The following is an 11,371-nucleotide window of genomic DNA, read 5'->3' as shown; positions in this document are numbered from 1 at the left end:
CTGACCCAAGTGCTATCAGACGATAAAGAATTCAACAAAACAGTAAGAAAACGCATTGGAGATTTCCCAAAACTAAATATTAAATGATGAACTGGCAGTGACTACGGAGCACTTAAAGAGCTGTGCACATAGTAAAGGTTAGCCATGGGAAAGTCTACGCCCAGGCAAAGCACCTTCAAGACATATCAGCACCCAGAGCATGCCTTACCTGCAGCCAGTTCACCGATACCCGCTGAAGAGGTGCTGCTGAAAGAGCTACAGTGCAAGCTAACATGTTAGGTAGGAAACTTAAGTGAATGCTATGTTTACATTTTTATTTCTAGCTAGGCAAAACCAGTTGTCCTTTCTCACCTCACCATAATTTGTGTTCACTACAGCTGAGTATCACCAAGTACTGTGAAGAAGTCTCTAATCCAAATTACCAACATGTCTTGAGCCACATCGCCCCACCAGCCAGGAGGCTAGCTGGAGCCAGAAATAAAAGGCTACATCACAACACGTCAAAGAGGCAGGACAATTAAAGTCTGCTGCTCCTTCTGCAGGACCCCGACAGGTGTGTTTTGAGGGACTGTGCACACAAATTAGAATGTTCTACTGTTCAATGCAGTGCATTGATTTTACCATGAACACAAATGTGAATGATGTATACGCATGCTGTATAAAAAGACAGCAGACTATATACGTACGTATCTTTTAAATTATTTTATTTTGTGTAAGCTAAAAGGAAATTTACACACTTAAATCTCAAAAGACCTTGGGCATGCACATTGACCTTTTTAGAGGTTCTTCTACATAGCTCTCTTTTTTTCCATAGGAATTTCCCCAGACATTTACAACCCATAGTTTTTTACTGTATATACAGCCTAAAACCATAGCAATCTATGATTATGTCATTTTACACTGTGCAAAATCAAACAGGAATAGTGGTACAACAGAACATAAAAATTTTTAACAGGTAAATTTCATTTTAAGACATTCATATAGTTTTGGTCCTTCTTTTCCAAATCAAACTGATTAAAAGCAGACAACCTTCTAATGACCAAAAAAATCAAGTGTTTAGACAGTGATCCATAACTGGAACAAGAAGTTACTGACAGCATACCTTTCAAAAGGCTATATAGTGACAGAGCCATACTATTGAAATTGAAGAACATAAAAATTGATCAGCCAACCAATCAAACAGGGGGAGGGGATTGGGGAGAAGAAAAAGAAAAAACACATCTTAAGCTTGTTAAAACACAAAAGAAATTACTGGGTCTTAAAGAAACAACAACAACTGAAAACCTGCAAAGGGACAAAGTAACCTTTTCTTCCCCCCACCCCCCACCCCCAGCAATAAGTATTTTAATATATGCAGGAAAGAAAGATGCTCAATGCAATCTAAAAACCTTTACGGGGGACTTCACAGATTGTGAAGATTGAAGTTTTCATTATGTGTTTCTAGGATATTTTTTTTTAACTTTTTAAAGTTTTGTAAGAAGGACACCACCAGTGTATTTCACAAAGACATAAATGTATACATCCCAGCACAACAAAAAGAATAGATCTTCCAAAAGATTTGCCCCCAATTATTTACATTTTTCTCTAATATAAATTTAGGACTCCAGTATGTAAATAAATATACATTACTATGTATACCTTTCTAGTGCTGCTTACCAACAAATCATCTGAACTTGATTTTTTTTTAATTAAAGCAAGATTGCTTTTTACGACCCACAGAGGGAAGGAAAAAAAAAAATCAATAGAAAACGTCCAATTCACATCACTTTAGTCTACCTTTTCTTGGCAGCTTGTTGAAGGTGTTAATGTGGCTGGGAACATCAACACCTTGGCATGCATGAAAGTTAAGTCAGGAAGGCTAGAAATCACCTTGGCAGCCTCTTCACTAAGATGTTCTTCTTTTTTAGGCTTCCTGTTGAGAAAAGAACAAAGTGCATTAATCCAAGTACCTGATATCCCTCGGATCACTGGGAGAATCGCTGATTGAAGCAATGTTCTGTCAGTTTGTCTCCTATTGACAGGCACTTCTGTAAGCTACTTGAAGGTAGTCTAATGTTATAATATCTACCTGCCTACCAACAAAAGGTTAACATAGAAAGTCAGCAGAATGTTCCTGCATATTGTTGTAATAAGGGGAAAAAATACCCCGATTTCCTATTTAGATGCTGATTTATTTTTTTTTTTTTGGCAGGTTCCAGTGTGAAGAGACAGCCATGCCCATATTCTAGGGATAAGACAACTGGAGCTTTAGTTCTAAACTACCTAAATCCAGTACTATCTTTCAAAACAAAGTGGAAAAATCTTGAAAGGATACCAAGAAGTTCCTAACTTACTTCTTAATACTTTTAAAATAAAAGGGTACTTATGCTGTGTTTCCAACAAGACCATTCTCAGATGATACATCACATCGTTCCACAGGGTGATCCACAAACCCTTTTTTTCCCCCCAGGGCTCATCAGCAGCAAAAGGTGGCTCACAACTTGTAGCTACTTGCTTTGAAGTGCAGTAGTAATTTGTAGCTATAATGATACACACAGCAGTTTGGGAACCACTGGTGTTTACTTTGCCTTTTGCATTATTCACAAGAATTACTGAGTGCAAATGAATAAAGAGGTCTGAATCCCATGTGCTTGGTTCTCACCATTATGCAAAACCCTCACATTTCCTAGGTAAAACGAAGCCTGGCTCAGACTGCTAACAGAAGACCCCTCCCCTCCTCTGCCCAAAAATCCATACTTTACAGACATCTGGTTTATATTTAAAGAACACTGCTTATTACTAGAAAGTGTCAGTTTCCCATCAAACATTATTCCTGTTTCAAAAAGGCACCTGCTACACCCCTGTAATGACATTAGGAACTCTAGCTGAACAAGCTCCCTCATCTTTGGGGCAAAAAACAGACAAAAGGCTTGAACCAAATAAACTGCCTTTCCCTAGAATGCCTCAGAGATTCCCTTTCGATCTTGTCCTATCTATAAACTTCAAACTGAGCCTGTGAGAAGGCAATGACCACTCCCATCACAAAGCAGCATGTACTTCTATTTTCTTTTGCCAGCGCCCGTTAGTATTGTTTCCTGAGGTGACCAGAGATCAGGGGAAAGCAAGGGGCTACGTGTTTGCTTCAGCAGCTGTCTCGGAATTTCATAGCTAGGAAGCAAAGAAAAGAAGAGCTGGAGTCAAACTCATCCTTGACATCACTGTCAGTGATGATCATTGTGTTGACACTGAACTATCACTTCTGTTTGCTACTTGAAATCTCCACTTGATTAAAGATCTCTAGATGAGGCAGCCTAGATACTAAATCTGACTTTCCTTCACTAGAATAGCAGTATTTTCTTTTCTCTGCTGCAGTGGAATTTCATGAGCCACTGACTAGGCAGATTACCAAATTCTGGAGGATAAACAAAGCTGTGTGCTGGATTTACTGAGGGAAGAAGCAGAGAGCCAATATGTGGCTCCTTCTCCAACAACTTCACAGTCAGCTCTGTTTGTGCTCGAAGGACTATCCCTGAGCTGTTGAAATGTCATTCTCACCCACCACTGTGTTATCAGTATCTGGTGCCACTATTAGTAATCACTTACCACTAGCCTCTTAAAGGTACAAACCCCTGGTGATCAAGGACTTAGAGCTAACAAAGGAGTGTTTGACACAGGAAGCCAGAGGAAGAGGGCTGACCCAAAGATCTGCATTAAAAGGAGTTCCTGTAATTGTTAATCAGGCACCGAGATGGAGCTCACACACTCCTTGCTATTTATATGCCTCTTCCTCCTCTGCTCAACTGTGGCATGCTAAGAAATGGCACTCCAGGATCCCAGAGGCAGTGTTGCATTTTATATGCAGGACCTTTACCATGGGAGGATGCTATCGCTCTTGCTGTACTAGCTGGTCTCTGCAACATCACTGTAGAACATGCTCACCAGTGACCACAGTCAGATGTGAATCTCATACAATTACTGAATGCTCCCCTCCTGGCTGGAGGCCCTTTGCAGTAATTTATGTACCTAATGTGCTCTGTAAAGAGTACCTATACAGAAGGACAAGCTAACACAGCAAACATTATTTAATTATGACCAAGTTACAGCAATAGATACAATCACCTGGCAATGAGACTCAGAACCTTTTTTAAAATCATCTCAGTGCAGAGAGGGATGAGACAGCCTAAAGCCTCCAGCCTCCATTCCTCGCCGGAGAGGGCCAGGTTCTTCTGGAAGACAATAAAACTGGACACTGCAAGTACCCTTTCTGGGAAGCTGTCAACACCTTCAGTAGCAAATGTCACCGGTCAACCTTAAAGAACTACTCATTAACTCTCTAAATTTAGAAGACAAAGTAGCACCATCACTGCAGAGTGTTCTTACCCTTAAAACTTGAACTGCCAAATAACTGTGGTGTCTTTTGAAAGAGGCAAGAGGAATAACCATGTTAGGTGCATTAATTTCAGCCACCACTTTTGCTGAAGAAGTTCCCATTGTTAAGAGCTTCTTTTGCTAAACCCTGGTCTGTAGGGGGGTGTTACAGATCTTCTCTTGGTTATGCACTCTTAACTTCTAGATGCCATAGCATGCAGGAAGGACACCCAAGTGAGCAGATGTCAGTGGCAGCTGTTACGAGTTCCGTCTGCTTTGGAACCAGAAGTTTTGATTACTAAACCATGAAAGGACCCAGCCCTGGCTCAAAACAAGGTCTCTGCCCCATTCAGGTTTTAAAACTACCCCCCATCCATCTCTTCTCTTAAGATTACATTTCCTCCCAAGACAGAGGACAGAAAGGATGCCCTTATGTAAGCACCTGTGCCAGTTCATCTACCTGTCGACTCAAAGTTGCTTTTCAAAGGCAGGTTAACGCTAAGCTGCAAGAAATGAGCCAGCGTGACAGGCAGGAAAGTCGTTGGAAGAAAGTTTAGCAAGAAATAGGGAATGCTTTGTCCATGTGTCACTCACACCTTACTGTTCTGTTTTGCATTCCAACCCCTTCCTGCAGCGTTCAAGTCTTTCAGGACTTCAGTCATATCTCATGTTTGCAAAGAGTTCTGTGGATAGCACCAGCAAGGTCAGGCTCTAATAACAACGAGCTGGTTAGAGAAATGCACTATAAAAAACCCCCAGTCACTCTGTTATTAAAAGTTAGCCTGCTTCATCTAACATTGCCCCCAAGCAGTATTTCTAGTTTTAAATGAGGGTTTCGGCCCTTTCTTGGAAAGGTATCTGTTCTGCTCTTCTTCAAAAAGACAGCAGATAAGCTTTTGATCTCTGCCAATTCTCTGGAACCCGGCAAGGCTGCCGAGTCTCTGTGGAATGCTGTGCTGGATCCCTGACCTTCAACACTTGCTGCTGCTGTGAAGGCTTCAGGCTCCAGCTGAGGGGGAAGTTTCCTTCCTCTCCCAACACTTTCCTTCTGAGAAGCTGACTTTCCAGCTTCAGGTAATGGGTTTGCAAGCAAAAGATGGGGCTACTTCACACAAAGACGACTCTTTACATGGCTCTCTACAGCTGAACAATGGTATTTTCACTCTAAACTTTACCCTAAAGATCCTAACTTCAGACAAGTTACAGCCATGGGATAGCCTTAGCCCAACTGAAGTTGCCATCAAAGTGATATGGCCACTGGCCACATCTTCCCCTGATCAGTTACCATGAATAGCTAACAGTCCACATTTCCAGGTTGTTGCATGAATGTCATCTTTGTTAAGCTGGCAGCATCCAGCCACTCCTATTTTAAAGTCTTCAGTTCAGTAAGAATAAAAAAAAAATTCAAAAGAAAACCAGTTTATTACAAAAAGCTAACATACTGCTACACATTTGGCATATTGCTGAGATAAATCCTTCTTATTTCTCTAAAGGTTTCTAGCTTGAAAAAAAGACTGCTTTTCTTTTGGAGAGCATGAAATAAAAATTGAAAACACTTGAAATTTTTAAAATTCAGAGTTACAAAAACATACAAAATGTATTGAACGCTGCAAACAGCTGCTTTAAAACACCTAACCTTTGTGTGTGTCTGAACTTAACTGCCAAGTCTGAGGTCCACAGCCTCTCTCTACAGCCTGATATATTGCTGCAGTACAGACCTAGAACCTCTTCCTATCAGTAAGCAATGTTCTCCAGAACAGGGGAAGAACTTTGACATCTAGATAAAGAGCTTTAACAGCACAAGCAAGAGCTTTCAGGTGCGCTGTGGAACCACTGGAAAAAAAATCCAAACCGCTCCTATCAAAAACTAATGATACAGAAAAATGAAGGTCAACATTCATTTAAGCAAAGCAGGCTTCCCTGTTCCTTTGTAAAGAAAAAGTAAACTAAGACATGTTAAAGCAAATAAGCAGGTACAAATCTAAAAGAGGAGATAAAAATAACAGAGGTACATTTCAAATTGGTATGTCCTGCTGTGAATTTGTGGTTACTTTTAAATTAGACAGAATATATTACAAAAATATTTCAACCATAACTATGTTTTCTAATTAGTGAAAGTCAAACTTTCCTACTAGTGTATCTTCAGAAAGAGTATATGCACTCCACGGAGAGAAAAATAGGCAATCCAAAAGCTGAGCCACAAAAAAATCAGCACTGAAGTGTGGAGTTCCCTCTACTGGTTCTCCTATGACATTTCATGGCTTGTTGAAATTTTTTATTCAGTGTTCACCGAACACTCTCGCTGCAGGAACACTAGCCAGACAGTTTTCTCAATTAAAGAATATGTTTTAGAAGAGCACTTGAAAATCATAATTTTAGCCATTTTACGAAAGCCAGCTGTCTCCCAACACTACAAATTACTACCTTTGCCACACCTCTTCCACTGTGCCTCCCGAGTGCTATGCTGCATCAAAACCTATCTACTTTTTAGAGTGCCGAATAAACCCTAAAGCTCACTTACGAGTGAGGATATGTTACTATTTATTAGTTGCTTTGCAACTAATAATCGTTGCATGTTGAGGCACACATTTCTTCAACAACAGAAATGTTTTATTTGGTGAGAATCACTCAGTGATTCTTTAATGGGCACTGGCATTAATTACATGTTCAGACAGTCCAGGATTCTACTGCTAAGATATGCATTCAAAAAACAAACCAAAGAATCAAGCTCATAAATGGAGAGACTATTCTGCACACATTCAACAGGTCAGACTTCAAGGAAGATATCTGACACCTAAAACCTTTATATAGGTTCTACCTATAAAAAAAGTACAGAAGAACTTTACACGAGATCCAGGAAGCAGAAAGGACATCCTAAACCAACTACATTGGTTTATTTGCTTGTTCCTTCACTTGCAACAGCAAAATGAACCTGATGTTTGGTCACTGAAGTTCTGACAGGTGCTAGAAATATATGTGAAGGGACAAGTATCATCACACTTACTAGTCAGTTTTATCATTTTACTTGTGGAAGTTTCCGTATCTATAAATCACAGAGGACTGAAGAGGGTCTTCTGTTAAAGTCCCAGGTCACCGAACTGCAGGGGTCAGTTCACTCCTCCACTCGTAGGAATGAGCTCTGCTCTTCAGAAAGCCACTTGCTACAGTTCACTCTCTGGCTCTAGGCTTTTTAAACTTAGGTTCTGGTGATCTTTCTCGTTCAGCTCATGAACTGTTTCCCATCTTATTTTAGAGTTCTACAATAACTTGAAATATGAACTACAGCACTATGGATTTCATATTTAATTATTAAATTTAAGCCTTTTGATCATTCAAGAACTTCTGACCTAAAATAGCATACACATTCAGTTCTCACATTTCATGCTACCCTTAGAAACAGAAGAAAAAAGCATAACAAAGAGTATTTACCTTGTGGACGTGCTTGCCTTCTCCACTGTGGACATGAGTCTTGCAAATGCATCAGTCACTCTGTTGCTTGCATTGGAAGTTTCCAGTTTTGAGGTTGTCAATTCATACAACTCAGGATCCACACCTTATAGTATAAAATTATAATCAGTGATGGTTGGAGGCAAGTATAGCCACAATTAGCCACAGACCAACTTGCTAGACACTGTTTTCTGTAAACATCTGAATTATAATTTTAAGATACATGAAAAGAACATGACAGAACATGTCTGTATTTCTGGAACACTGTCCTCTCTCCCCACCCTTTTTCAGTAGCTTTTATAGTGGTACTACAAAACACACACATATTGGATCAAGTCTGGCATAAAGGTCTCAGTCTACAAGTAAACAAAACAAATTTGATTTACCTTTTAGAGTGAAACACCTGTAAAAATGTCAGCTGGGTTAAAATGGATTGTTTCAATTACTTCAACTCAACTGTATTAAAAGAATCCTACATGTCAACATGGACCAACTCTTCAACAAGAGATTACACACAACACTGGCATGCATTAGAGTGCATTTAGCATCTTGCTTTTCACAAGAGGTTGTGTTAAAAAAAAAATAAGTCAGGAAAAGCAGCTTTCATGATACATCAAAGCGGAATGGCATTAAAAGTTACATGCTAATAGGTATAACACTACCAAAACTTTTAGTCTATGCTCCTTTTTAATTTTTCAAGTATTTATAAAGCATCAAGTATATGGATGTTTCAGCCTGGATTTGCTAGTTTCAGGTATCTTAAGTCAAATGCTGAATTTTGACATCACATACATTGCAAACAGATTTCAAATTTTATCAGCAGAGGTCATTCTGAAAACAATGCAAACAATGGAAACCTGCATCCAAAAAGATAGGTATGTAGGGGTAAAATTCTATCTGCTTAATAACAAGCATCACATCTCAGCAGGAAGTAGTTCTAGAATTTTCAGTTATTAAGTATGCTTTCTTTAAGAAAGTCTCCATGAATTATCAAAATAAATCAAGAGGAAAGACTGTTAGAACACATTTTGTTGCTTAGAAGCATTTTAAATTGGTGATATTCCTCTAGTTACAGCTATTTCATGCTTCACGGATTTAAATGAAGTGTGAACATGTGCCATCCACAATTAGTATTTTTCAAAAGCAGCACAGAATTTTTCTACAGAAGCATCATGTGTTACAGACACCTGCATTCTAAACAAGTGTAACACTAGTGCTAGCTGGTTCGGACAACACAGAAGCATTTCACACTACTGAGAACAAACACTGCAGATACTCGGACACGATGGTCTCATGCTACCCAATATAAAACCAGCATTTATAAATTGATGTGCCGATGATTCTACCCAGTTTACTTGACGATTAAGACATTTTTTAAGTACTCCTGAAATACTGGAAGATCACTAAATAAAAAATAAAAACTCTGTGCCTATTATCCTGCCTTTTCCACCCAGTAATTGCAGGACTACATGCGCAAACAGACAAGGTTAATAATCCTCATTCCTGCTTTGCTGGAACTCTCCCCAGGCACTGTGTCTTGGCCATTCGTCATTTGTGCACAAGTACTTTTTCATTGTTGGGAAACTAAGCTGACCAAAAAGTAAAATTAAGAAAAACATCTGGTTAAGCTGCAGGAAGGTAGTGGGGCAGGGAGAAGATTTACTGAAATATGAGTTGATTAGAAATTTATCAGCTGTCCTTTCAACATATGTTTTTATAAGTCTGGATTTTCAACATTAATTTCATCCAGTTTCATGCAAAACATCAAAAATGTACTGTCCTGAGACCAGTATACCAAGACTAAGTATTGTCAGATGTTTACAGAACTTGGAAATAGGAAAAAGCCCAACTATTCCATAAAATATCCACTTTCAATCAGGGAGAGTAAGACTTTAAGAAATACACTTGGACTTGCAGAAGCCTGCGAAATCCCATTAAGGTACCAATTGTAAAACTAATTGAAATAAGGAGTCCTTTGACATGCAACTCTGCAACAAATGTTAAATGCAACCTTGTAAGTTACATTATTTAGATATTCACATTTATGTTCCTGAATTCATTTTCATTGTAGTGCGATGTCACTGCTCAATTTACTGTACTTTAGGGACCTCTTAGTAAGATTTATGTTAAACTATTACCATAAAAATAAAACAATACACGAAATCTGTGGCAACATACTAGAAACAAGCAACTCCTCATTTGTGATGCAGAAGGCAAATTTTTATAAAAAAGTTATTTTGGCTACTGATGAATCACACTGAGAAGAATAAAGCATAGGTCTATAGTAAGCAAAACGAAGGTCTTCAGAGAAAGAACAAACTTCTACTGATAAATGTTTCTTCTTTAAGCCAAAAGATCTAACAATTTGTCTTTTAATTATTTTATTTAACTTTAAGAGTTGCATATTCTCAATTTTATTCAAACGATTAGAGAATATTTAAGGAAAGCACTGCAAAACCTTAATGAGATATTGAAGAAAAGGTAGCCAACCAAACCCCACACAAAGCTCCTAAACACACACACAAACACACGAGCTGCAAGCCAAGAAACAAATGACTTTCCCAGAAACAAGTCAGAAGGAAAGAAAAGCCAAAAAAAACCAAAAAGCCAAACAAACAAAAAAAAACCCGACAAAAATATGCACTACAGGGTATAGCAGGGAAGGTTATAATACCTATAACTCGATGAAACAACAACATAAAAAAAAAAAAACCAACCAAAAGGCAATAAAAGGCTAACAGAGTATTCCTCTAGTAATCTCTTCAAGTGTGCACGCCATCAAGACGTAAGAACATACCCAACTGCACGAGCAGTACATGTACTGGGTACTGACAACTGATGTTGATAGACTTGCACACACTTACGAAAGAATCTCTAAGACTCAAGCATCTTGAATTTGCTACCTATCACTTCCATGACAAACCTGCCATCTTTCATCTGATAATGACATGTCTTAAGGGTGGAATAAGACGACATCTGGAATGCAATGCCACAAAATTGCCTTCAATGATCAGATTATGTAACTGAAAGCAGGTTTTTAAAAATAAAAAATACAATTAATAATCAAAAGCATTTATTTGAAATGTGGGGAAACAGCACACCTCTTAAAAATTGATTCTTAAAATTAAAATCACTAAGCCGAAAAAACCCCTACCTTCAAAGACAGTTATGATGATGGCCTCAGGCATTGTAGTGAAAGAGTATTTGCCTTATCTACTTAACCTATGCACTGGGATAAATCCCCAAAATGTTCCCTTACATTCCTGCAGAAATTTATTCCAAGCGTAGGCTTTTACAAGCTCACGCAAAATACTCAGAGCATGTAAAAACCACGCAATAAATGAATTAAATTACTTTCATGTATTATTCAATGGAGAGAGTAGTGTTTTCATCTCCTTTCTAAGGGATTAAGTTGCAGATAAAGTGCTTTGGTTATATAATTAACGTTAATGAACTTCTAATGTCCCCCAAACATGCAACTATCCTTATTTTCTATTATGAATGTTGTTAAAACACTTTTTTCACCTTATCATTAAGATTACTAGTTCATACAAAGGAAAAATTTACAACCTCCTGG

At 38.4% G+C, this 11,371-nt stretch overlaps 1 protein-coding gene across 3 annotated transcripts in view; it reads right to left on the bottom strand.

Annotated features, from left to right (window-relative positions):
* Positions 1-687: 687 nt before the first annotated feature.
* Positions 688-11,371, bottom strand: part of AFTPH (aftiphilin) — a 47,468-nt gene continuing 36,784 nt past the window's right edge. For 2 of the 3 annotated variants that reach the window (XM_055809481.1, XM_055809482.1), the window contains 2 exons: positions 7,777-7,900; positions 688-1,912 (listed from right to left, as the gene is read on the bottom strand). In XM_055809481.1, coding sequence (XP_055665456.1) covers positions 1,768-1,912; positions 7,777-7,900 — 269 coding nt within the window. In that variant the 3' untranslated portion in view covers positions 688-1,767. The remainder of the gene's footprint in view (positions 1,913-7,776; positions 7,901-11,371) is intronic. The other variant, XR_008747987.1, reaches the window with a different exon arrangement.

The sequence above is a fragment of the Falco peregrinus genome, chromosome 7, assembly GCF_023634155.1.
Source record: "Falco peregrinus isolate bFalPer1 chromosome 7, bFalPer1.pri, whole genome shotgun sequence".
NCBI lineage: Eukaryota > Metazoa > Chordata > Aves > Falconiformes > Falconidae > Falco > Falco peregrinus.
Note: the sequence above shows the minus strand (reverse complement) of the source record. Positions and strands in the feature narration are given on the sequence as shown.